The following is a 27,722-nucleotide window of genomic DNA, read 5'->3' as shown; positions in this document are numbered from 1 at the left end:
GGAGACTTCTGAATCCCAGAAAACTCCGAGATTTCTGGTCGCTGACTGAATGCTGGGTTTGGCCCCTGACTGTCACCTGGGCAGAGCTACGATTTCCTCAGTTTAGTCCCCACCGACGCGCTCGTGAGGTACTGGCCACAAAACACACATCTTCTCCCGGACGTGTCCCTGGGAAGCGTGTCCCTCCCTCTTGGCAATTATGGACCCATCTCCGCAGTGAGTCCACAGTTCCCACTGCTGGATGGGAGCATCCTCTCCAGCATCCTGTGGGTTCTGCCTGCCCAGGGAACACTCACATACTACTCGCTACCTAGACTCTGCCATCAACATTTTGCTGTGTTGGCTTCATCACAGACCTTCTCAGGACTTGTATCTACCCATCCATTTTATTTCTTTGGATACATTTCAGAGTAAGTTGCAGACATTGGCACACTTCACTCCCCAAAGACTTCAACATTCATGTCTTGATTTATTTTTAAACTGGTCATTCTGTCATTCTTGGTTTTGTTGCTCAAGCAGATGCCCGGGGACGTCACTGAGAGAGGCGTGAGGAGTGAGGACAGTCCCTCTGTCAGGTGGCTTTGCCCAGAGCTGAGGCCACCCTCCTGTAGCATCACTTGGGAGGGAGTGTTGTGGCGGCCTGTCTTGTCTCCTGTGCGTGCTCACGTGAGGTTCGCCATCCCTCCTGTTTTCTTACCCTGCACGACCTTGACGTGCGTGGTCAGGAAGACGGCCTCGCAGCCTATGGGTGGGGGGCAGCCTGCCATACTGTGACGGTCGTGCACGCACACAGGCTCTGGACCTGCTTCTGCCCTCTTCCTGGGCGCTCTGGGCTTGCTGCTCTGTCAGCCTCCCAAGCATCTGGTGTCGTTGAAGGCTGTCACCTCTCCGTTCAGATGAGCAGAGGAGGGGCGGTGTGGAGCAGATGGCTATGTGACCGTGAAGGCTGGCAAGGACGTGGGGTGGGAGTGGGCGGTGGAGGGAGAATTTGTGAGCGGACACGGGCAGGTCCGCAGATGTCAAGCACCGCATCCCCTGGGATGTGGGCCTGGGAGGAGCAGAGACTCAGGTGATAGGCTGGTCGCCTGGGGCTCTCTCCTCTTGGTTGAGATGGTGGAAGTCTATTGGGGAGATTAAAGGGAGGGCTTTGGGGTCAACAAGTCTGGGTTTGGGTCTTCCTCCTACTGGCTGCCTGATCCATGGCCACTTCTATAGCCTCTCTGGGCCTCTGTTTCCTGGCCTGTAAGTGGAGATAATAACAGCATCTGACTTGAGGTGTGGCGAGGACCACATGAGACGAACAGTCAGCTTCGTAAGCCCCCAGCAGAGAGGGAGTCTGCAAGGGCTTGGGATCCTGGATTTCTGTGGCTGAGATGATTAAGAGAACCCACCCACCTTCCTTTTTCAGGAGCAGAGTGTCTTTGCATCCCCAGGCGATGCTCACACAGGTGGCCATGAAGGCCCACACAGCCTCAGCGGGTTTCCCCTTTGTTCTCACTCCTAATGCCACCCGGAGGCGATGGCCCCAGGGAGACAGAGAGGTGCCCTGAGGCCTTCAGAGCCCCGCTCCCTGAGGTTTGTCTGTGGGCCTGGGGGAGGAAGGAGGTGTGACTAAGAAGGAGGCTTGTTGGGCAGCTATCTGGGCAGTTCTGAGCCTCTGCAAGGGGGCCAGCGTCCTGCCCCTGGTGGAGCTTTCATACCAGGTGGGAGAGGTGGCGGGGCTCTGGGACCAGCCCCTGACTGTGCCGAGAAGAGCTGACTTTTCTTCTGCTTACCCTCCTGGGACACACCTACGCAGCCTCCAGACCCTTCAAAGATTCTTCTCAAGCCGGAAGTCATGAGCCATCTGTGGCCACTCAGCCCCTCCCACTGGATGAGCATTTACTGTGAGCCGGGTGCCAGCACGCGCTCTACACACACTGAGTCATGTCTCCAGAACCCCCTGGAGCTGTTGTTCTTCCCATTGTGCCCACAAAGAAACTGAGGCTCGAGGAGTGACCTCCTTGAAGTCGCCCAGCAGAGCTGGCACTCAGCCAGATCTGCCTGAATCTGTGTGACCAGGGAAGGCACTTGGCTGACTTCCTTTCCCCACATACATTTGCTAGATTGCTAGCCTCTGAGCAGGGGATCAGCGTTCTGAATTATCTCCGTATTGGCCATGCCTGGCAGATATATATGGTGCTCAGAAAACGTTGTTGAGGGGAATTGACCCACTGACCATCAAGTTTCTTACCAGCAGAAAACCTCAGAGATCTTCTGCCCTAACTTCCAAGGCAATGCAAGAATTGCATCCCCAACTCTGCTTGGTTACCTCTACTAACAGGGAACTCATCCCAGGGCTGGGGGTCTCAGCCAGGGAGGAAGCTCTTCCATTGTTGACTGTGACTGACCTCCCCACCCCTCCCCTGCCACCATGGATCCCCTCTGGGAGGCTGCTCAGGGCCAAAATTTGAGCACTTTGCCTTGCCCCAGTCAGAATTCTTTTCACGTGGAATTGAGTAGCATCTTCTGCGTCCACCGTGTGGCTACCGTAGGTATTTTCCCACCTCAGCCAAAGACGAAGTGATGAATGAAATACCAGCTCTATGAATCCATGGGATTCAGGAAGGAGCGTTCCATCCCCTCTCTCAGTCCTTAGCATTCCCACTAGGAAACTCCAGACAGTCCTTTCTTTTCCCTACCTCCAGGCCTTTGCTTATGCCACTTACCTCCAGCCTTCCAGGCCAGGACAAGTACCAAAAATCCATTGAAAGTGTGACTCTCCCTGAGCATGGTGGTGTTCTCCTTCTTGCTTTTATAAAGACTGTCTGCCCTGTGCATTTGACTCGAAGTTTGTTCCTAATGTGGGTAGGAGCTTAAATTCCATGGTGTTACAGTGTCTTCCTAGGCTTTCAAGACTGTAGGATTGAAACACCCCAGCAGAAAACCCCAAGGAAAATGAGTCACAGCTGACCCCCAAACATATCCTTGCTATGTAGGTCTGCGGTGTACATCACTGTCAGGTTTTAACTCGCTTACCAACTCTGACAGGTGGTGGACTTTTTCCACCGTAGCTGGGGGCAAAAGGACTGTGTGATTGATTAGCAATGCCTGCCACGGGCAGGAGTGATAGGTGGGATTGATCAGTAATGTCTGCCATGGACAGGAATAGGGATGGGATGTGCATGCCATATATCTGTCATCTCATTGCATTCCAGTTTCCTTATTTTGAAGATTAGAAAGCTGAGGCCAGGAGGAAAGAAAGAACTTTAGGGAAAACATAGGAACTTTCGGGACAATCTAGAATTGCAACCAGGTGTCCTGACCCTCTCAGTCTAACACACTGTCCACTTGGCCTGGTAGCTAGGATTCTGCATAAGCCTTGAATTCCCCATTCCTATGTACTGGAGACTCTAAGAAGATGTGGCATTCAATACATATTTTTTGAGTGCTGACAATGTGCAAAGTGCTGGGGAATGCATCAGTGAAAAAACAGAACTTCCTGCTCTCCTGGCACTTCTGTTCTAGTTGGGGGGAGACAGACAAAAATCAACTAACATAATGATGTCATTAAATGTATTGACTTCTGTGTCTCTGGGCAGATGCAGAGGCGGCTGCCTTCACCAACCGTGGCTGCTTGCTGTTTTGTTTTCCTCTTGAGGAAGCCCCTTCTCTAGACTGGAGTATACACCAGTATACACCAGCCAACCACTGCTTGGCTCTCCTAGGGCCTGGAGCCTCCTTGTGTGCCCTTTCTTTCCCTGGCTCTCTGCCTCTGTACCAGCTCCATGGTTCTTAGGAGAGAAGTGATTAAGGCGGGAGACGACAAGGTTTCATTTCCATCTCAGTGCTTGCTCGGATGACACAGGAGAACGCACCTGCTTGGGGCTTGGTTTGGCCCAGAAGACCCTGGCCTTGTGTTCCCAGCAACGGCAGCTGGGTTCTGCAGCCCCACCGCTGATGCCAGCTCAGACTCCCCTGCCTCACTGGTTCTCCCAGAGGGAGAGGTGGGACCACTGCTCAGGGGTCATTTAGTAACACGTCGGGGAGTAATTCTGGTTTCCTCTATGACGGGGGCACCTCTGGCATTTAGAGAGTGGGACTGGGTGATGCTAAACCTCCTACAACGAACAGGACCGTCCTGCACAATGAATGTCCTGTCCAGAAGGCCAGTTGCACCCTCTTAGAGGAACATTTTAGGGGGAAGACCTTGCCCTAAAATGTAGCCCCCAAGGCCATGTGGACAGTCCCGGGAACAGCGCAGGACCAAGAACGTGCTGTCTCCAGGCCTTGCTCATGCCCTCCGTTGCTCCAAACCTCCTCTCTTTAGCCCTTTAGTAAAATGGGGCTCCACTGTCTCATGCGATGGTTTAAGGGGTAGACGCGCATGGCCCCAGGATCCTATCACATAAGGCAGGGAGGTCACTGCCATCAGCCCAGTGCCAGCAACTGCCCGTCCACTCCCTCCACTCTCTGTGACCAGGACACAGCTGTCCAGCCTCCGGGCAAAGGCCCAGCACTGTGACCCCGCTCCCTGCTCCACACAAAGGGGCCACCAGGGTCAGCCGACACACCCAGGCTCCCCTCACCGCCCACGGTGCAACCCTTCAGCCCAGTGACACTTTGCTGGCAGGGCCTCTGGGCAAGGCTGGCCGCCCGGGGAAGGGCTGGCACCAGAGCCAGAGGCTGCAGGACATGTTTCCAGTGGAGCTTGCAGGCCAAGGGCTTCTGCCCCTTCCCACCACTGTTCCCGCTGGCCCTGCCCGGCTGCCCAGCACATTAGCATTTAAATATATGCAGAATCGGCTCCCCCAAAGCCCTCTCCCCTCCCTGAATGCACCAGGGAGGGAGCACTAGAACCCTCCTGCCTCGACTCCTCTCCTCATAATGGCCATCCTGCATTCATCAGTGTCTGTATGTGGCATTAGCTGAGCGGAGGAGAGAGGGCGCCTAGCAACCCAGAGGGGGCTGCGAAAGAGGTGGGAAGGAAGTGATATTCATGTAATCATTCACTTCTACAAAAGCCGTTGTCAGGTACACACTGGAAACACAGCTGTTGTATTATTCTCCTAACCTACTTTTAATCTTCTGAGACTATTTCCCAATACAAATGGCCAAAAGAAAGAGCTTAATTCAGCTATTTTCTGCCGGGCCATATACGTTATGTTTTCACCTCAGTGGAAGGCTCTGCTTACAAAAGTGGTGTTGTGTGTGTGTTTGTGTGTTGTCTGTGTGTGACTGTCTGTCTGAAAAGAAAATGTTAAAGAAAGAGAAGGCTGTGGGTCATGAGCCCAGGACGGCCACCAAGCCCTGTCCTGGCTACTTGGATCCGAGAGCCAGACGCTGCATGTGCTGTTGGGTCTGGAGGTTTTAGCATCTTCTTGGCAGGGCAAGGAGCACGGGAGCAGTGGGGTGCTGGCTTCCTCCGCCCCTCCCTGTTGTACCCTAGCTCACGGCCCTAAGGGCAGGTGACTCTGCTTTAGTGATGGACGGTGGCCACATTTGGTACTGCTCAGAAATCTGATTAGTTCACCTGGTAGGGAGGGGGCTGGGATGGTGGGAAAGACCTGGGAGCCTGTTTTCATAACATGTACAGTGGAGAAGCTGCTGTACATGCTATGTATAGCATTAGCCACATTAGAAGTGGCAAAGCATTAGCCACCAAAAGGAAGCGGATTAAGGGAGCTGTACCAGGTACCCCATTACGTACTTTACGTTCATTGTATCTTTCTTTTGCGAACAAGGAAGTTGGGGCTCAGAGAAGTGAAATAACTTGCCCAGAGTTGCACAGCAGGTAAATGGCAGTGCAGGGCTCCAGCCTGGGTCTACCTGACCCTGAAGCTCATGCCCTTTCCATTAAGCCCCAGAGAGGTGCGGAACCAGGCACCGGGGGAAAGCCCAGGTTTGATTTAGTCCCCTTCACGTGATGCTCCAGTGCCTTCTCCCCAAGGCGGGCCAGGTTCCGGAGGTTTTGTCCCTAAGCCCAAGGGGACTCCTCACACAGTGGCCAGTGCGTACATCTCTCCAAAGCTAAATAGACAACAAACTCCCCCTCTCTGGGTGTTCGTTTTTTATCCATAAAAGGGAGATAATAATTGCACTGATCTCAACAGTGAGTGTAATATTTGTGAAGTGTGTAGAACAGCCCCTGCTGTGTCATCGGTGCTTCCAAAGGTGAGCAGGTGCTGTGATGACTGGCTCCTCTCACTGGTGCTTTCCTGGCAGGATGGGTTAGCGCTGCGTTTGTCAGAGACCTCAGAGCATCAGCGCAGCAAACACCATCTCCTCCAGGGCACAGGGACAGATGGACCAGGCCCACCTGCTGGCGCCAGCTTTGATCCCTGGCAGAGTTGCTGCCCTTCTGCTCTGACTGGCGGCTCTTTGTCGACATGAAAGCACATTTCTGGGGGATCTTCTTTCTGTAGCCTGTGCTGCCTTAAGACACTGCAGCAGGTCACATCTGCAACTGCCCCTTCACAGAGCAGGGCCCTGGCCCCGCTGCCCCACGCCCCTGCCTCTCACCATCCACCCCCTTGCTCGTCTCCACCAGATGCCGTGTTCCAGCCTATCTGCCCGTGTTTGTGGTCTGTCTCTCCTGCTAGAAGGTAGTAAGCTCCCTGAGGGCGGGAGCTCCTGGAACTTCGCCTGGCACATAACGGACACTTGGTGCTTGTGCATTGTGGGGAGAAACGGGAGAAGAGGCTTTTTTCTTCTCCTCCAGATTTGTGAAGACCGGTAGATCCTGAGAAGGGATTAACATTGACTAAGTGCCTGCTGTTGGAGCTCACGGCTGGGTTTCTGAGCACTTCCTCAGTGCTCTCCGAGAGCTGGGCTCTGTGCTGAGTATTTGTTTCACACAATCATCTTATTTAATCTTCTGTGCGCAAGAGAAGGAGGGAGGGGCTCACCACTATGCACACTGACCCTCTCCCAGGTCTCCCCAGTCAAGGTAGTCTCTTCTCTCCAAGGGGTGAGAAAAAGACGTGACGCCTTTGCCCTCAAGCTTCTAGGAGATTAGACTTTCTACATATGCAGTCAAAGGGGGAAGAGGGAGAGAGGACAGGCATTTTCCGTGTCCCCCCCGCCAACAGCTGTCTCTAACCTGGGCGTGATGACGCCCACCACAGGGCAGTCACAGGATGTAGGACGATGCCTTGTACACTGTAAAGTGCTGTCCGTGTGGACAGGGGCAGCGGGTACTAAGCACCCATCTTGACAGTGTAGCTCCTGAGCTTGGTAGGGAAGAGTGTGTCCTGGTCCGTCCATCCTTCCTTGCTTCTCCCAGCTGGGCCCCACCGATCCAGTTTGGAAGGAGGGTTACACCCTGATCCATTGCTTTCTGCGCCTACTGAGCACCAGGGCTCATCGGAACAAGTTGGTCTGAAAGCGGTGAAGTTGCCCCAGAGCTAGGAGGGCGGGACCACTTCTCTTCCAAAGGGGCTCTGCTCCCTGGTTCCCATGCAAATCTGTCCTCCAAACCTCTGAATGTGGACGGCCCCTGCCACGCAGCCAGAACGCCCTCCTAGCGTTCATTGCTTCAGAACATGGGGAGTGATCCGTTTCTCAGCTACTGACCCAGCTTCCTTAGGGTTTGTTCTGTGGAGACTGTTTTCTCTTCAAATTCTCTTGAGAACTAGGAAGGCCTTTCTCCACTGAGCTGCCCCCTTTGTGGCATCCTGGGAGATGCTGGTCAGTGGGGCTCAGTTGCCTGGTCTTCCTTTCATGGAGGTGGGGTTGTTTTTGTCTTGTTGACCTCACAGCCACAGAGCTGTTTAAACCCCTGCCGAGAGTCCAGGCCTGCGCAGTGCACCAGGAGGCCCCAGCTTTTCTCTTTAAAATGTGGAGCCAGACGCCTGGGGTTCAAACCTGACTCTGTCGCTTGTTAGCTGTTTGACCATCTATGGATCCGCTTCCTCTTCTCTAAAGATGGAGGTGACAGTACTGCCTAGTGAGATGGTTATGTCAATTATGAGATTGTTCCATGAAAGCCTTGCATACACAGTAGGTTTTCAACAAATGGTGACTCAAGATTCCCACTTCCTAAGGCATCACCAAACTGGTAGAAGGTTCATGAATGTCCTGTTGGCCTGTTTTATTAGCCTCTCTTTGCAAATCATTCTGTCAAATCATTCCAGTGGCTACCATGGTCTAGTTTGATCTCTGGGTGTTTGTGGAATTCCTAGTTGAAGAAAGAAATCGCCTTCGGTGAAAAGGACTTGGGATAATGCCTGTAGCAGAGGCAATGCTTTCTGTTCACTAACCATCTATTTTTTCTCTTCCTGAGTGAAATGGGAAGAGACTTTCCCAGACTTCCTTGTCTTTAAGTTGGGATCACGGGACTTGGTTCTGGTCAGTGGTGTGTGGGCAGGGTGGTATTAGTAATTACAAGTCTGGTTCTAAAAACTTCCCAAACATGGGACTTCCCTGGTGGCGCAGTGGTTAAGAATCTGCCTGCCAATGCAGGGAACATGGGTTCGAGCCCTGGTCTGGGAAGATCCCACATGCTGCGGAGCAACTAAGCCCGTGCGCCACAACTACTGAGCCTGCGCTCTGGAGCCTGCGAGCCACAACTACTGAAGCCCACGTGCCACAACTACTGAAGCCCACATGCCTAGAACCGGTGCTCCACAACAAGAGAAACCACTGCAATGAGAAGCCCGCGCACTGCAACGAAGAGTAGCCACCTCTCGCCACAACTAGAGAAAGCCCGTGCGCAGCAGTGAAGACCCAATGCAGCAAAAAATTAATGAATTAATTAAAAAAAAAAAAAAACCCACCTTCCCAAACAAAGCTCTCGTAGTCTGTTCCTCTGCGTCAGAGGCTGTGCTGACCTGGGGGTATCATGATGAGGTAGGAGGGCTTGCTCGCTGTCACTGGGTGGAAGAGAGCCAGCCCCGCCACAGTCTGCCGTGTGCTTTGTGTAGGCGGGAAATAAACTTCCGTTGTGCTAAGCCATTGAGGCTCGGGGGTTATTGTTTATTTCAGCGTAGCCTTAACACATACAGCTCCCCCAGTGAGTTCATTCGTTTCTTCCCAAAGGTTGTAGGGAGGCTAACAGTTGGAACCCTGTGGCATTTTCGCAGCCACAAGTGTGTTCAAGAATATGCCTGTCTGCTAAGGAGTCCGATGGTGTAGAGTCCACGTGAAGACATATCATGCTTCTTTGTGAGACTTTTTCAAGAAATCGAATCCTGAAGCTTCTCGGGCTCTGCAGGCCCAGTAAGCATGTATCTCAGCAGAAAAGTTGAATCAACACTGGTTTATCAAATGTGGAAAATAGAAAAGGCCGGTGGAGAGAGCTTTGGATCTGGAATCAAGGAGATGATAAGTTAGTACTAAAATCCTGATGACTTGCAAATCTGTGTCTCAAGCCCAGACTGCAATATTTAGCCCTAGACTTTCTGCCTATCTCCTGAACAGCTCACCTGATGCCTTGTCTAGACTATACTCATACGCATTTCCCCCACATTGTACCTCGAACCTCCCTTTAAAAAACTGGCTCATCCTCTAGTGTTACACCCCCATCCACCACATCCCTCAGTTCTGGGGATCCATCTCTCACCCCCAGTCAAGACCAGTCTTCTTTAATCTGCCCTCTGAAAATGTCTTGAGAACCAAGGAGACAAGATGGCAACAGAAAAAAAATTTTTTTTTAATTTTCCAGAATCTCCACACCTAAACAGAGAAACTAGGATAGTAAACCAAAAAGTACCTTCAGCATAACTAGGTGGCTCCATGAACCACAAAGGTGAACAGGTAGGGTCAAATACCAACAGCAATAACATCTGCATGGTATCCACTCTATGGGATGAGATGAAGGTGAAGAGGTAGAGGAAGAGGAAGGCAAAGGGATATGGAAGGCTGAGAGACAGGAAACCCATAAATCTCTAACATGTATTCACCCATAGAAGGAGAGGGCACTGGGAATAGAAGGTTGGTGCACCCATCTGAGAATGTCAGCTGAAACTAGGAGGGATGTGTTCAGGCTGCAAGTCACAGGTGAGTGTGAGAGGACTGTGGGAAGTTCAGGCAGGGGTCTGGGACCTGGGAACTCTACAGACTGACCAGCTGAGGCTCTGTGGTCAGACAGGACCCCCACATTGAGGAGAAACCACTGAAAGCAGAATCCAAATTGAGCAGGACAAAGACAGTAGAGGAAACAAAGAGAAATTCTGGATAAGAGTGGAGAATAGTAATTTCAGAAAGTACTCTCTGTGTGGCTATAGTTTTAAAGACTTTTTGGTACTGTCGGAAGAGGCAACTCTAGACCTTTGAGGCCAGAAAATCTACACAAGAAAGCCTCCTAGTAAGAGTACCAAAAAAAAAAAAAAGCATGTCACCTACATGTGAGCACCAGAAAAGGATTGCGATCAAGTCTCATACAAAGCTATATTATAAGAAAAGGAATTAGGAGCAGAATAGTGTTCCTACAGATAAGGAACACATTCCACAAAGACCCAGCAACTTAATATTTCACCACAAGCTAAAAGAAATGAAGAAACAATAGATGCTGTGAAACACTAGCATAAATGAAATTGTTAGGCAAAAAAGAATATTTGAAAGGAGAGCTGACAGGAAGGACAGCTTGTGAAAGAAAAAACAAATGAAGAAAGTTTTTAAAGAATGTAAGAAAAAGTGATAGGTATAGAAATAAAGAAGATCCAACATACAAACAAGTCCCCAAAGGAGAAATCCAAAGTAATGGAAGAGAACACATACTAAAAACAATTATTCAGGAAATTATTCCCCCTGAAATAAAAGAGGAGACTTGAATTTGCATCTTGAAGAAGTATATCACAAGCCTGGGAAAAAATAACCCAGAATAATCAACATTGAGACATGTTTTTATTAGAATAATATTAGAATTATTGGACTTCCAAGAGAAAGCAACAAACCTGTTGATAATTCAGACGAAAAGAGTAAATGCTTTTATAAGGGGAAACAAGTTAGAGTGGCGTCAGACTTTTCTACCCCATCATTTTGTGCCAGGAGACAACTGAGCAACATCAAAGTACTCAGGAAGAGAAAAAGAGAACCAAGGATTTTATATGCAGCCAAACCAACTTTCAGGTACAAAAGCCACAGATCAACTGCTAGGAACATGAAAGAACCCAGGAAATATATTTCCCATAAGCCTTCCCAGAGGAATTTACTAGAGAACAAGCTACAACAAAACTGACTGGAGAGGTATTAATGTAATGGCTGGGGGTGAGCATTAAATTTATAGTCACCTGTAGAACTCACACTAAATAATGGCAAAAGGGGGACAATAATATGAAATGTTTGTATGTTCTGACAATGCAGATACAGTACAAGTATTAAAAATTGGGAGAGAAAGGAGTGTGTGTATGAAAAGTAAAGTAACTTCACAGAATGCCTTTAGGTATTAACTGGAAACAAATGAATATTTCTTCAAATTAGATTCTGGAGGAAAGGGAAGAAAGAAAGAGAAGATGTGGCTAATTTCAATATTCCTCATAGTAGAGAGCCAACAGGGGAAGGGCTAAGGGTATTGTATAAAGGTGTTGATTTAATGGTAATCATCTGAATAAAAATGACAGCCTTTTTCCTACAGAGGTAGGGGAGCAAGAAAAAAAATCATTGAGAACACATTCCTCTCTCACGTGACCCTCCATACCCAATGTGTCCTCTTTCATCACTTCTCTATTCTTTAAAGGTGTGCCTCCTCCAGACAGCCTTCTCTGATTGCCCTAGCACATGTTAATCTTTCCCCTCCTCTGCTGCTCCCAGGTACTCGGTATCTTGTTCTCTGAATGTTTCATTTTATCTCACCTGCAGACAGAGATGGAGTGCTATAAATAATTGTACAGTACCTCTTTCAGAGCCTGGCACAGGGTTCTGCATACAGAAGGCACTCAATAAATGCTGAGTCATTGGTCATTCAGGATTGATTGAAGAATTTGGGCTTAGAGCCCCTAGGTTTTTCTAAGATCTTAATGTTGCTCTTAGTTACAATTCTTTCTGCTTGAAGTGCCAGCAGTCCCATTCAAACTGACTTAAGAAAAAGAGGAATTATAGGCCTCTGAAACTGAAATACTCTCAGGTAGGCCTGATTTCAGGTGTGGCTGGATCCAGGGACTTGAGTCATATCTCCAATATTAGTCTTTCTTTGCTCTAAACTCTGCTTTCCTCTGCATTGGCTTTATTCTCAGGCAGGGTCTTCACTCATGGTCGGTGATGACCCCCAGCAGTTACAAGCTTAATATCTCTAAGAGAAAAGAATGTGTCCCATTTGCAGTAGCTCCACTAGAAGTGCCAGGATTGAGTTTCATTGGCTTCGTTTGCATCATATGCTCATCCCCGAACCAGTCACTGTGGCCAAGAGAAATGCTTTGATTGGCCTGGGTGGGGAAGAGCTGGTTTCTCAAAGTAAAATTGGGGTGCTGTTACCTGAAAAGGGGAGATGGGTGCCGGGTGGGCAAAAACAGCAGATGCCTGTTTTAGTGCTGGGTGCGATGAGCAAACGGCAAGAAAAATCCCCTGCAGGTGGAAAGCGTGGTTTGAGGCCCCATCTTTGGGACGTGTGGATGGAAAGCTCTCTTGGGTGTTTTCGAACTCACTGAGGGGTTTATTTACCATGTGGGGAGGGTGGGACCATTCGCCATGGGGCCCAGTTATGATGAAGCCCCCAGGTTTCCCACAGGTCTGGAGGCTTCTCTCACTCTGGTCTGTGCACTCCGTGAAGGTTCTGGGGAGAGGGACACCCCGTTTGCCGAGGCTTTAGAAACCACACGTGTTCGAGTGCTGAGCATCCCAGCACCTTGCCGCTGGGATCTGGCTTCGCTTTCTGGGTTAGGAGCTGCCCTGTGTTTTGCTTCTCCATATGGTTTACTGGCCTTACCGAGGAGAAAAGGGAGTGCACTGAGGTGGCAAATGGGGAGACTGAGGCACAGCAGGAGGACTTTAAAATACATCCATTTCTTTCCCAAATCTTCAACGTTTTTTTTTTTGCATTGGGCCCTTCCTGTCAACATTTAAGCATCCTCAAGTTTCTGCTATTTTAAAAAAATCCTCCCTAAATTATTTTCTCTCTCACGACCACCCTGTCCCCCCAACTGCCCTTTCTTGAAAAAGTTTTTTAATATTCCCTCTTCCCATTTCCTCCTCACCGTGTCTCAGCCTGCTCTGATCTGCTGGCACCCCCTCCACACACACACATACACACACTTCATGAAAGAGCTTTCCCTGCGTTCCTCATTTAGCGCTGAGACACTGAACCCGAAGGCTCTTTCTAGAGGAAGACAATGTACCACCTTTTAGGTTGAAAAGCAGCACTGTGATCTTCACTTTTAATAAATGTTTCTTGAATGATTTAACAAGCAAGCAAATCCCCAAGAGAGAGGAAGTTAAGATAATTTGCCTGGAAAAGGCTGTGTTCCAGAGAGTTCTTCAAATCTCTAAAGTGCTGCCACAGGGGAGAGGGAGGTGTGGCCCCAGAGCTAGGGAAACAGGAAGGGAGATGTTCTCTCATTTTAAGAAATGCTCTAATGGTCAGAGTTCTCTTAAGAAAAAGAAAGGGGCTGTGTCAAAAGGTAGTGAGCTCCACATCACTGGTGGTAGTCAAGCAGAGACTATTCTGTCAGAAGAGAGTCCTGTGTTGGGTGGGGGGTTACACCAGAGGTTGTTTTTTTTTTTTTTGCGGTACGCGGGCCTCTCACTGCTGTGGCCTCTCCCGTTGGGGAGCACAGGCTCCGGACGCGCAGGCTCAGCGGCCATGGCTCACGGGCCCAGCCGCTCCGCGGCATGTGGGATCTTCCTGGACTGGGGCACGAACCCGTGTCCCCTGCATCGGCAGGCGGACTCTCAACCACTGCGCCACCAGGGAAGCCCTACGCTAGAGGTTTTTTGAAATTCTGGGGTTGGTTACACATGTTTCTCTAGAGGTGTGTCTTCTTGGACTTGTGTCTGCCGCTCCCAGCTGTGTGGTCTTGAGCAAGTTGCCCCGTTCTCTAGATGGCAGCTGCTTCTCAAGCTCCAGTCTCATCAGCTGCATTTGGGTTTTAGCTGTGGATTTTCCTTGGTAGCTTCTAGGAGCAGGGCTCAGAGAGAGCCCAGGGGAGTGTTAGAGAAACCACCATAATTCCTGTTGTGCGTGTCAGGCCTTCCACAGCAGGTTTTGTTGGAGGGAAGCTTGGAGACTAAGAAAGTAGTTTCCACGTGTATCACATAGGAAGCCCAAATGCACCTCTTTGGAAAGGTGGTAAAGATTTGGTGGGAGGGCCTCCCCCATCTCACTTCCCTGTCCTCTGGCCGAGCACATGGGGCAGAGTGAGAGAAGCCTCCAGACCTGTAGGAAAAATGGGGTTTCATTGTAATTGGGCCCCATGGTGAATGGTCCCCTGTTATACATGGTAAATAAGCTCTGTGAGTTCAAAAACACCCGAGAGAGCTTTTCTCATGGTGGTCTTAATCACAAAGCAGAAAAATCACTTGTTTTGGCTTCAGCAGTCCTGAGAGGGAAGTTTATTCCCCACTTTGCAGTTCAGGAGACTAAGCCTCAGAGAGGTTAAGTAACTTTTCCAAGGTCACACAGCTGGAGCAGAGTCCTAAAACCCAAATTCTTGCTATTTGGTGAACTACTGTCCATAAAGTCCAGAAAATTCTGGTTTTAACTAAGGCCGTTTATATTTAATCACCCCAAGAATAGAACTTCTGAAAACAATGCGTTCCTGAGATGAGGACATTTGATTGTCCCTTTGTGGAGTCTTTTTGGAGGTTGGGTGTGGGTGGGGGCTTTCAGAGAACAGGGCCATCCCACCCACCCACCCCCTCGCCGCACATCTGACTTCTCTTTCTGCCAACTTCTTTGTGCCTTCCTACAGGTCTGGGTAGATGCTGGGACGCAGATCTTTTTCTCCTATGCCATCTGCCTGGGTTGTCTGACTGCTCTGGGAAGTTATAACGATTATAACAACAACTGCTACAGGTGAGCATTTCCCCAGGCCCTGCCAGCTCTCCACCAAACCCGAGAGCCCTCCATGCTGCCCGACTAGTTCACGGTCATCTTCTCACCTTGCAGGTCTGGGTGAGGGAAAGAGGCCTTTTAAGAGAGGGGCGGTAGGGCACCAGCCATTCCAGGTGGAACTGGAGAGGACCCTGGGCTATTTGTCAGCCTCTCCCCACCCCAGGGTCAAAGAATGGTCCAACAGAGGAGCTAGGAGAATAATAAACATGATCAGAGTGCGTTCCAGGCTGCAAAGTGAGTCTACTCCGGGAATGGGATTCAGGCCTCCATCCTACCCTATACAGCAAAGCTTTATCCCAGGATAAATGATTGGCCCAAGGTTACACGGCAAGTAAGTGGCAATGCTGGGACTTGAACCCAGGTCTTCTGACACGAAGGGCCTTGTTCTGCCTTCTGTTCAGGAATTTCTTTCCTGCTTCTTCACACTTGACTGTAGGGTCCTGTCCAGTCCCACTTGGAATGGCCAGTGCCCTGCCGCCCCTCTCTGGACAGGCCTCCCTCCCTCCCTGGCTTCCTGCAGCTGGCCGCACCCAGCGTGGGGAAGGGGCCCACATGGGGAGGTGAGCCTGAGGCTGTGTGACCCTGGCTGCCTGGTCCTCATGCCTGCAGCCTGGTTTCTACCCTGAGGCTGAGTCCACAGAGGCCCAGGGACTTGGCCAGGGTCACCCAGCAGTGCCTGGCGGAAGTGAACTTTGCACTCTGGTCTCTAACTCTAGGCCAGTGGCCTGTTGGCTGAGGTCGCTGCACCCCTGAATCAGTGCCTGGTCATAGATGGTGAATACGCAGAGAAGGCTGGACAGCACATCTCTGCCCCCGAGTTACAGAGCTCCTTATGCTAATGTAGAAACTTGTGGACTAATGGCAGTGAAGCCGTCCCTGAACACAGGTTCATTGGAAAAGGAAGGGTTTTTCAGCAAACAATTCTGAGATAGGATAAGTATTTTGGTGGAAGTAATTAGGATAGATCCTCACCTTGCCCCACATATGCACCATAATAAGTGTCAGATTGATTCAACAGTTAAATATTTTTTAAAAGAAAGCCATCCTAAAATGAGGAGTAAAATATTTTTTCTTAATGGGAAAGATATGGAAACATCAAAATCATTAAATCAGGAAGGAAGTGACAGATTGATTCACATAAATAGCTAGAACTTCTAAATTTCTGGAAAGATACAGAGGAAACTATTAAAAAGAGCCACCTCTGAAGAGAGACACAGAAGTCAGAGATAGGGAGACAGGCTTTTTCTACCTATACCTTCCTGTACAATTTAAATGTTTTGCTTTGCCTTGTCTTTACTCTTGAGTACATATTGCTTTTATAATTTTTAAAAAGTCACATTAATACAAATGTTATCTATATACCTCCTGCATTACATCTCCAAGCAAAACATGAAAATCATCTACCAAGTTAAAGGACATACGAGCAACATATAATATGATACTCAAAGTGTTGGCACCCCTAATATCTAAAGATTACAAACAGGCCCATATGAAAAACCCTAAAACACCAAGAGAAAAATCAGCAACACACTCTTAAAATAATGAGCTTATTTTTCTTAACTAGCAAATGAGCTGTGGTCTAAAAATGACCCCTGTTGGATGCAGGTGAGGGTCCAGTGAGAGGGGCCATGTCACAGTCTGTTGGCGGGATGGGAACTTGGACGTGACAGCCACATCACTTGGTTGTTGTGTGGCTCGAGTGGGAGCATCATTTCAGAGAACTTTTGTCAGTGAGGAAGTCCCTCCCGTGTTATCCCCATCTTCGAGGGAGGGAAATTGAGGCTCATGGATGTCATTCCTCCAGCTAGGTGTGGTAGACCTGGACTCTGGCCACTTTCTTCTAATCTCTATCCTACCACTCCGCTGCATCCTCCCTGAAAGCTGGCTTTGTGATCGCTTTACCAACCCGTTTGTTAAGTCAGCCGTGTGCTGTATGTGTCACTACGTGTGAGATGCCCAAATCGCTATGTTTGGAGATACACACAGCTCCAGTCTATAGAGACTGCCACTTGGAGAAACCAAGGCAATGAAAGGGGACAGATCCAACATGCTGGAGGAGAGGCCACAGGGGAAGCCAGTGGGCTCTGCTGTCCCTGGGCCGTTAGGCAGAGAAGTCATTTGGGTACTGTTGGACAGAGGGATGTTAGAGAGGTGGGAGGTCAGACCAGTTTGTCCAGAAGAGCCTCTCATCCTTCAATGCATTCACAGGAGGTGGGTCTGGGGAATGAGATGTAGCACACTGTCAGCCACGATACAAAATAGAACCACGGGTAAGAAGAGAAGGGCGCAGGCACAGGGAGAGCAGCAGGCAGACCTCTGGTCTGGGTTGAGTGTGACACCCTCCGGATGCTGGAGAGGGAAGCTGTCTGCGTACAGCTGTCAGCACATCAGCAGCCAGCGTCCAGCGCGGGCCCTCTGTGCTGGGCGTTGTGGAAATCTCTAGGTCACTGTCCATCACCTCCAGCTTGGCCGTCAGCTCCATGAGGACACAGTCTGGGTCCTCTTGTTCACCACCATTCCTCAAGCCTAGGAGAACACTGGCTGAAGTGTAAGGAAGCGAGGAAGGAGCCACACCATTATACAGATGAGGAAACTGAGACCGGGGCTACGCCACTTGCTTGATGGAACGTGGCTTTGAACCTGGGCCTTTCTGGCTCCTGCACCCCTATCCCTCACTCCCAGGCCTGGCCAGTTCTTCCCCAACTACTACAGTCAACAAGGATTTGGCCGAGAATGCGTCGTTATCAGGCTGGGATATCATGCCTCGTCTCAGGGCAGTGGCAATGGCAACTTTCTTCCTCGCCAAGCAGGTGGGTGAAATATGCTGACTGCCCCAGATCCCTTCTGCTTCCCCCTCCAACAGGCAGGTTTTTTCCCCTCCTGTCAGTAGCAGAAAGCAAATCCCCTAGGTGACATTGCAAAATCTGAGGGCTCCTTTTATTTCTGTTTCCAAATTTTTCCCTGAGCGCATCTTCCCAACTCAGAGGGAGTAAATTAATACCCTCTCTTCCGACAGCATAATAGCTTCTGGAGGTCTTCAAAGCCCAGCTCAGCTCCTGCCAACTTCAAAGCGCTTCTTACGTAGCTCTTCACCTAGAAGGTGCCCCATGGGGAAGGAATTAGAGGGCTGGAGATGGAGCAAACCAGATGGGGAAAATCCTCACTTCAGAACACAGGCCGCTAAGCTCTCTCTGCTTGGAGGTTGGGGTGCTCCGAGGAAGGGGGTGCAGGGCACAGGACTGGAAGCACCTCGGGTCTGCTCAGAGCTTCTGTCCCTCTGTGATGTGAGGAAGTCACTCAGGGTGGAGGGGGGGCGGGGAACCTTGCAATAAGGGACATTTGTTTTCAACAGCCACATGGACGCCCAAAGATTGTTTTCCAAGTCAGGATTTAGAAATCTGAATTCTTAGGGAGCATTGTTACTGTGTAGCTCCTAGAAAAAGAGTGGGCTTTGGTGTTTGAGACAACTAGATTCACATCCCAGCTTCCCCAGCAGATGACAAAAGAGTTTGAGTGTGTGACTATCCTCCCTGGGCCTCGGGATTCAGTGACAATATTCAACACTGCAGGTCCAAAAAACACAGGAGAATTCCAGAATGGAGAGGCTATGGAGAAAAAACTTTGCTCACCAGTGCTGCCTTGTTTTGGACTGCTGGATAAGTCAGGGGCCAGAAACAGGCATGCAGGGCAGATTTACCCCAGCCTTAGGAATAACTTTGCCCTCCTGGGCTGAGCTGAATTTCCCTTAGAGAGGAGGTGATCAGTCTTGCAGATAAAGTCTCCAGGCCTGCCAGCCCAGCCTCTGTCCACAGTGCCAGAAGAGTTCTTTAAAGGGACCTGTATCAGTCACTCACTGCCACAAGAATGCTGTGTAACAAGCAGCCCCAGAACTCAGTAGCTCACCACAACAAGCATTCGCTTTTATTGCTCACCAGTCTGCTGGTCAGCTGGGCACTCTCTCCTTCAGGCTGTGGGTTGGGCAGGTTTGGCTCCAGGGTCCAGGCCAGGCTCAAGACTGCTCCATGTGTACATTCTGGGGTCAAGGCTGCAGGGACAGCAGCTCCCCTGGAAAAGTCCTTCTCATGGCACATCACAGAAGGGATAAAGGACAAGACCAGTTGCACAAGCATATCTCAAGCCTCCACTTGTGTCACACCTGCTGATAGCTCATTGGCCAAAGCAAGTCACGTGGCTAAGCCCAAAGTCTTTGGGGCAGGGAGATATACTCTGCCCCAAGGAAGAAGGTATGGAAGTGACCACTTGCTGAAAAATGACTTAAATCAATCACAAGGCCCAAGAGACCCTCTTATCCAAGCCACCTTGTCATATAGCTGGTAAGGTCAGGCCCAGAGAGAAGTTATTGCAAGGGGAATTGGAACCCAAGGCTCCTGACGCCCAGTCTAATGCTCTTTCCACCATGCCCTTGATTCCCAGGGTCAATGCAATGCAATGCAACTGGGGGTCACAGTCACCAACATCAGTGTAACCTTTGGTTGCATTACAAAAAGTATGGTGTCAGGAGAAGAGGAGGTGAGAGTCCTGCTCTGTTCTTGAGTCTGGTGCTCAGTCCTAGATGTGACATTGGAAAAGGGTCTGGAGAAGCTGGAGTGAATTTCAGATCACCGGCAGGATGAGGAACACTGATAAGGGAACTGGGAGGTCTAAATGAGCGAGCTAAAACCTCAGGGGGATCTGAAGGGGATATCTTCAGATCTTTGGGAGGGTAGAACTAAAACAGATGTTTGGGAGGGTAGAACTAAAACTCCCCAGAGGAGGTGGATTTGGGTCGAACCCAGCATGAGGAAGTTCTTACACTGTGAGTGGCAAGAGCGGTCCGGGAAGAAAAGCACCACGGAGCAAGGTGACTGGTCCTGCTTGCTAGGGTGGGAGCAGAGGCCAGCTCGCCGCCATTGCAGGGATGCTCCAGGCTGGTCATGCCTCAGGGAGATTGGACAAAACACCCAGAGCCCCTCCCTCTGAAGTGGAGCATCACAGGTGTTGTAAGCCCGATTCCTATGTGTACGCTCTGTGGCGGCTGAGGTCCTGAGAGGCTGATTCCCTGACCCATCTGAGTGAGGATGCACAGCCCGAGGTTGAAGGGACCCGGATGTGAGGGTTCCATCTTCTTCATCTTGGCAAAACCCTGTCATTTGTAGTCTGAAATCTCCTTGATCACGGCTTTATGCTGCTGCTTCTTTGCTGTGAGCCCTTCCCAAGAGCAGGGAGCAGTCACTGCTCTGGTGAAGCCCCCATGAGGAGTCTGGCCTGGGAGGGGCTGCCCCTCGCAGCAGAAGAGCAGACGCTTGCAGTGAGGTCTGGGAGATGCCGCTCTGGTAAAGAGCTGGGCCAGGAGGGGTGTGTCTCCCAAGGCTGCTCCACTGTCAGGGAAGCAGTCCTTTCTCTCAGGGGCTTATATCCTCATGTTTTGAGCTCCTAGAAAATCAATCCTCTCTCGCTTCCCTTGGTTTTCTCTCCTACCAGGAATTTGGAGGAGTGATGGTTTGTCTCCAAGTCTTTCCTCACCGGTTGTGCATTTTCCCACTTGCCAGCTTCCCTTCCTTCCCACCCCCTCTCCATGCTTCTGGTCTGTGACCTACCTTACCTTCTAGAAATGCAGGACAAGCTGTGTGATCGTGGGCCAGCCACCTACGCTCTCTGAACCACAAGGGCTTCCTCAGGCAGTGGGACAGCCATGGTGCTCAGAACGTTCCAGTACTGCACTGGTTCCACCCACCCTGACCCAAGCCCCTCTCGCTGCTTTCCCACAGGGACTGCATCATGCTTTGTTGCCTGAACAGCGGCACCAGCTTCATAGCCGGCTTTGCCATCTTCTCAGTCCTGGGATTCATGGCATATGAGCAAGGGGTGCCCATCGCCGAGGTAGCAGAGTCAGGTAAGTTTGCCAAAGAGAAACTATGATCTTCCTCAACTCGCTCTTCTCCTGGGCTCAGGTCTCAGGAGGGGGCCCACTGTCCATCCACAAACCAGGCTCCTGGGAGGGAGCCACCAGCCCAGAGAACCGTCACCTGGTCGACCACAGGAGCTTTCACTGGCCTCCCTGCCTCCCCCGTTGTCCCCTCTGTTCCATGCACCTCTGACCCTGCAGAGTGATGTTTTTTTTTTCAAAATGCAAACCTGGACATGTCCTTCCCTGAAGAACTGCCTGTTTTGGCTTCTCCTAGGGCTGACCTCTCAGTGTGGCCCCCAAGGCCCTGCACTGCCCAGTTCCTGCGGTCTCTCACCCTCCACCTTGCTCCCCTGTGCTCACTCTGCCCCACCACACTGTGGTCTGCTTTCACTTCTGCAACATCTCTCTCTCCCTCCCTGCCACCCCAGGGCCTTTGCACGTGCTGTTCCCTCTGCTTGGAGGACCTCTTTCCCTTTCCTTGTTCTAGATGTAGAATCACCACGAGTGTGACATTCCTAGTGTAAGATGACGTGTGTTTGTATCAAACACACCACAGGTAGGGTTATTGCTGCGAAGGTAATTGTGCAAAATGGTGAATAACTCTCCCCTTGATTTACATTTTTTTGAATTCTGGGAAAATTCAATGTATAGTTAAAAGTACAAAAATAGTTTGCGTTTCCATAACAGAGTTAGCCTCTCACCTCCAGTACATCTAAATAGGGTTTTCACCTGCAAGATTGTCTGGTAGGACAGTTAGGCAGGAGCGTCACAGGGGGCCCAGCCTCCCTGGCCTCCATCTACTCAATGCTGGTCATGCCCTCCATTTGTTATGACGCACCCCTGGGGCTTCGTTCCCTCCACTGAGTACACCAGTCTAGGGTGTGGCTGCTTTTGCCTGGCACGCACAGAGAGGGAAGCACCACTCTGACCCATCAAGCTGGGCAGGGTGGTAGATGTGGACACTGGAGCAGGAAGCTGGTTGCCAAGCTCTGCTTCATGACCACATGGACTCCACCTTCCTTTGCATGGTGTCTGTCAGAGGGACAGTCCCTGCTGAAATCAGGGGGCCAGAGCTGGACCAGAGGATATTAATATGATCAAAACTCTCAATCATCGAGCGCCTGCTCTGGGCACGAACTGTCTCATATGATCCTCGACTCAGCCCTCCGAGGTGGCAGTTTTGCTATCCCCACTTTACAGATGAGAAAGCTGAGGCTCAGAGACGTGCCATCACTTATCCAAGGTCACACAGACTGGAAAGAACAGGGCTAGATTTAATCTAGGCCATGCTCTCACCACTCCATCCCGTTGCCCACTGGGGGCAGGCACCTCGCACTTCACAAAACATTCATGTTCCTCCCTCACATTAAACCATGGGGCAGCCCTGTGAGGAGGCAGCATTACCTTCTCTATGGGACTTTTGCCCTCTCTGAGGGACCTTTGCCCTCTCTGAGAATCTGCTTCCTCCTCTGTAAAATGAGCAAACTAATTCCCAACTCAGGTGTTGAGTGCTATAGGATATCTACAGCACTATTGTTATCCTTTTTATCGTTATTTCCGTTTTACAGATGAAGCTCAGAGAAGAGTCATGGAGAGAAAGCAAAAGAGCCAACTAGAAATAAATTTTATTGTTTTTTTTTTCTTATTTCAAATTGAAAGCACATTCACTGTAGAAAAATGCTGAAATATTGACAAAGGAAAGTCTCCGATCTGAATCTCACTACACTTTGGGGTTCTCCTGCCAGGATTTTCCATACATACATAGCTATATCTATATTAATGAAAACTAGATCATATTAGGTTGCATTTTTCGATTCACCATAAAGCATGAGAGCTTTCTGCCACAGTAAATAAAGATCTCAATCATGAGTTTTGATGGCTGTATAGTATTCCACTGAATGGATGTACCATAATTGATTTACTGTGTCTCACTTGTCAGGCCCTGGGGTGGTTGTTCATATACTACCTCATGAAATGCTCATAGCACCTCTGCAAGGCATGCTTTATCAAGGCCTGCATTTGTGGCTGTGCAGAATATGCCCTGCACAACTCCAGGGGGCGTCATTCACATAGACAGCAGTCCTGGACTTTATACTGCCCATTACAGACGAGGACTCTGTAACTCAGAGCATGAAGTGGGTCCCCTAAGGCCACACAGCCCATAGGTGGTACAGCCTGGCTCTAGCCTCTTCTGCTTCACCCTCCTGTGTCACTCCTGGTGCCAAGCAGGTAAGCCTGCTCTATGGTTAGCGGTGTGAATCAGACCAAGATCCCCTTTAGGAGTTCCCGCCATTTGGATAAATTGCATGTTGTAAGTATGTAGCCCCCCCCCCCACTCACCCTTCTCAGCAGGTTCTTACAGGGAAATTTACAACTTTAATTACCTAATTAGAAGGAAGGTGTTTTTTTTTTTGAACATCTTTATTGGAGTATAATTGCTTGTGTTAGTTGTGTTAGTTTCTACTGTATAATGAAGTGAATCAGCTATATGTATACGCATATCCCCATATCCCCTCCCTCTTGCATCTCCCTCCCACCCTCCCTATCCCACCCCTCTAGGTGGTCTCAAAGCACCGAGCTGATCTCCCTGTGCTCTGCAGCTGCTTCCCACTATCTATTTTACATTTGGTAGTGTATATATGTCCACGCCACTCTCTCACTAGAAAGAAGGGTTTAAAGTAAAAAAAGTTTTTATCGGAAGAAGCTGAAAAAAAAGTACAAATTAAACCCAGAGTAAGTAGAAGCAAAGAGATAATAAAGGTGTGCTCGCTTGAGCAGCACATATACTAAAATTGAAACAATGCAGAGAAGATTAGCATGGCCCCTGTGCAAGGATGACACGCAAATTTGTGAAGCATTCCATATTTTAAAAATAAATAGTAAAGTTAAGACATACAAACAATAGAGAAAATTTTCAAAGCCAAAATTTGGTATTAGAAAAGATAGCAAAATTTATAACACCCTGGCAAGACTAATTAAGGGAGAAAACACAAATTACTGATATCAGGAATGGAAGAGGAGATATGGCTACAGATACTGTAGACATTAAAAATGAGAATAAGGAAATATCATGAACAACTTAATGTAAATTAAATGGACAGATCCCTAAAAATCCATAATTTACTTAAACTGAGTCAAGAAGAAATAGAAAAACTAAATGGCTGTATATTTTGAAAAGAAATTGAATTCATTGTCAAAAATCTTTCTGCCAAGAAGACTCCAAGCCCTGCTGGTTTCACTGGCGAGTTCTACCAACTGTTTAAAGAAGAAATAACATCCCTCTTACACAAACTCTTTTAAAAATTAGAGGAAGTAAGAGTATCTGAGGACGACAGCTATATAGCTACATATATCCCCATTTTTTTCCCCAAAAAAGAAAAAAACAAGAAGGGAAAAGAATATTCTACAGAAAACCATGCCCCCCGCATAATCTGAAGCAGAAAATGTCGAAGCTGCAGATAACTAACAGAAAGAAAAATCACCAATCCCAGTTCAGTCTCCACCGCAGAGGCAAACCGAGAAAAACTGTGCGACAGACAGAAGATAGAGGCTAGTGAAAGGACCTAAGAGTGATTTGGAGCAACCACCAGAAAGATTAAATCTACTCTAAACCTGAAGGATCCAGACACATCCCTTAGCTGGGACTACAGAGAAGGGATTCAGTGTAGGTGTGATTTCAAGGGGCACGGACCGTTTCAAAGGGACAGGAACATTTTAAAGGAGGTACCATTTGAAACACAAAGCTTCTTGGGGAGAAAAAAGGCAACAAGAAAGGAAAAACACCCTTTTACAATGAGATGGTGAAGGGACACCAAGAAAAGGAGATAAAATGTAAATACCTGCAAAACAAAAGAGAACCATAAAGTCAGGGTGTGAAAATGGGAGCTCACCCTTCCCCCATCACCAGAACAAAAGGCTGCTAATGTACCTGGACTTTGCAATACTGGCAGAAGAGGGCGCTGTTAAGCTGGGACTATTGTAAAATACCCAAGAACACGAACAAGAGAAAAGTCAAGTCCCTGCAGAACTACTATAGAAAATCAGGAGTAGAAAGTTCCCACGTGTCTATGAAGAACCACACTGTGCCTCTGAAAAACAACCATGAAATAGAAGAAAACTGTAAGTCAACACTCCAAACAGAATTAAATATACTCAAACAAGCATCTGAGGATGTGAAAAAACTCTTTGAACCGGAAATTTTAACAAATGCGTGAGGGGGAGAACAGGAATGAATGAAAAGGGAGTTGATTGAAATCAGGGGAAAAATGAAAGATATTGTTATCTCAGAAATGAAGAATAGGGCTTCCCTGGTGGCACAGTGGTTGAGAGTCCGCCTGCCGATGCAGGGGACACGGGTTCGTGCCCCGGTCAGGGAAGATCCCACATGCCGCGGAGTGGCTGGGCCCGTGAGCCACGGGCGCTGAGCCTGTGCGTCCGGAGCCTGTGCTCCACAACAGGAGAGGCCACAGCAGTGAGAGGCCCGCGTACCGCAAAAAAAAAAAAAAAAAAAAGAAATGAAGAATAAATTGCAAAGTATCAAATGGAGAATAGTCTTAATAAAAGGCATTTTTAAAAGGAAGGAAAACAACCAAGTGAATGAAAATGACGTAAAGAAGTAAAAATGATCCCTCCAAAAAAGTAGAGGGAAGACCAGCAAAGAAGAAAACATTCATATTATCAGAGCCCCTAAAGTAAAATGAATAAATAAAACAATGGAACAGAGGTAATATTTAAAACTATAATCCAAGAAGACTTTTTAGAAACAGAAAAAGAGCTGAATATACACATTGAAAGGACTCCTTGGGTACTAGGGAAAATTAACCCAGAGTGATCAACTCCAAGACATCTTAGTAAAGATACTAGATTTCAAAGATAAGATAAAATCCTCAAGCCTTCCAGGCAAAAAAAGATCAGATAACTTATAACAGCAAAAGTATTAAACTGGCATCATACTTTTCAAAACTCACATACAAGGCAACTATGGGGCAGCATTTTTTTAAAATTCACACAAAGAAGTGTGAACCAAAGATTTGATATCCGGCCATGTCTTCAAATGTGCAGGCTATAGAAAAAACATTTTCAATATACAAGAACTTAGAGACTTATACAATCTTCAGCCCTTTGGAAGAATCTGCCGGAGGGTGAACTTCGTCCAACCCATTAACGACTGGGAAAACTTCAGAAATAGGGCTGATGGTAAGCACTTAAAATATATATAAGTATACATATAAGACCAAAACAAAGGTGAGGAAAAAGATAGAGGACTAATGTAGAAATATGCTACATACTGTTACAGAGTAGAAATCATTAACCAAAAAGTAGAGGAGGCAAGAGAAAATATCAATAGAAAGAGCTCACTGATGTATGAGCAATAGGTGATGGTAAAGGATACTGGGGGTGAAACCTGGAAAGCCAGATAGTCAAGATTTACATAAGAGAACAAGGGCCTAAGAGCATTTAAAAAAGGTACAAGTATAAAAGTAACCACTAGAATAAAAACATAAACCTTCCTAAATACCAAAATAATAATAATAATAAAAGTATAAAAAAAGAACAAAGAATACACAATTCATAGAGATACATATAAAGATATACATACTTATAAAATACATTGTCAGTTAAGACCAAATATGTCAATCATATCAATAAATGTGAATGACCTTAACTATTAAAAGAAAAAGATTTTCAGTTTGGCTCAGAAAATAAGACCTACGCACAGGCAGACTTTGTTTTAGCGTGCTTCACTTTGCTGTGCTTTGCAGATACTGCATTTTTTGCAAATTAATACTTTGTGGCAACCCTGCATACCCCGTTTACTGTGGATAAAATGCTATCAAATAGCATGGAATGCTACAGAGAAATCGCTCTGGAAAAGAAGAGTCAACCAATGCCGCACACTTCACTGTCGTCTTATTTTAAGACATTGCCACGGCGACCCCAACCTTCAGCATCCACCACCTGATCGGTCAGCAGCCATCCACATTGCGGCAAGACCCTCCACCAGCCAAAAACATTATGACTCACTGAAGGCTCAGATGATGGTTAGCATTTTTAGTAATCATGTGTTTTTTAATTAAGGTATTGTTTTTTTAGACATAATGGTATTGTACACTTAGTAGACTACAGTATACTGTAGACCTAACTTTTATATTTGCTGGGAAACCAAAAAAATTCATGTGACTCACTCTATTTGTGACATTCACTTTGTTGTGGTGGTCTGGAACTGAGCCTGCAACATCTCTTGAGGTATGCCTGTATGTGCTGTATATAAGAGACACATCTAAAACAAAATGATTCCAAAGCCTAAAAATAAAGGGATAGATGATGATAACAATTCTGATATCAGACAAAGTAGCATTCAAGCCCAAATGCATTAAGCATGACAAAGGATGCTTTTTAATGTTAAAAGCCACAATTCACAATGAAGATATAACACACACACAAATGTAGGCACTAAATAACACAGCAATAATCTTTATGAAGCAAAAACTGCAGGAGATGCAAGGAGACAGAGATAGAAATAAACTAACAATAAGAGAAAACTTTACTAAACACATTTATCAATAAAAGTGAAAGAATGAAAATAAATTAATTATATCCCCTGTTTAGAAAAATAAGAAAAACAATAACAAAATGAACTAAAAGAAGGCACAAGGAAGGAAATAATAAAGATAAAAGCAGAAAGTAATGAAGTAGAAAATAGAAAAATAGTAGATCTGGTTTTTAAACAATAATAAATTAAGCAACCTAAATGTCCATCAACAGAGGAATGGATAAAGAAGATGTGGTACATATATACAATGGAATATTACTCAGCCATAAAATGGAATGAAATTGGGTCATTTGTAG

General features: G+C 48.0%; 1 protein-coding gene and 1 non-coding gene across 2 annotated transcripts in view; both read left to right on the top strand.

The window, feature by feature from the left end:
- SLC6A11 (solute carrier family 6 member 11) overlaps nt 1-27,722 on the top strand; it is a 119,947-nt gene that overhangs the window by 74,967 nt on the left and 17,258 nt on the right. Inside the window, exons 7-8 of the mRNA XM_065886239.1 lie at nt 14,823-14,926; nt 20,734-20,858. Of these exons, the coding sequence (XP_065742311.1) occupies nt 14,823-14,926; nt 20,734-20,858 (229 nt within the window). The remainder of the gene's footprint in view (nt 1-14,822; nt 14,927-20,733; nt 20,859-27,722) is intronic.
- On the top strand, nt 23,636-23,742 carry LOC136130127 (U6 spliceosomal RNA). Its single transcript, XR_010656319.1, has one exon. It is a non-coding gene; the product is annotated as a U6 spliceosomal RNA (small nuclear RNA).

The sequence above is a fragment of the Phocoena phocoena genome, chromosome 10 (assembly GCF_963924675.1).
Source record: "Phocoena phocoena chromosome 10, mPhoPho1.1, whole genome shotgun sequence".
Lineage (NCBI taxonomy): Eukaryota > Metazoa > Chordata > Mammalia > Artiodactyla > Phocoenidae > Phocoena > Phocoena phocoena.
Note: the sequence above shows the minus strand (reverse complement) of the source record. Positions and strands in the feature narration are given on the sequence as shown.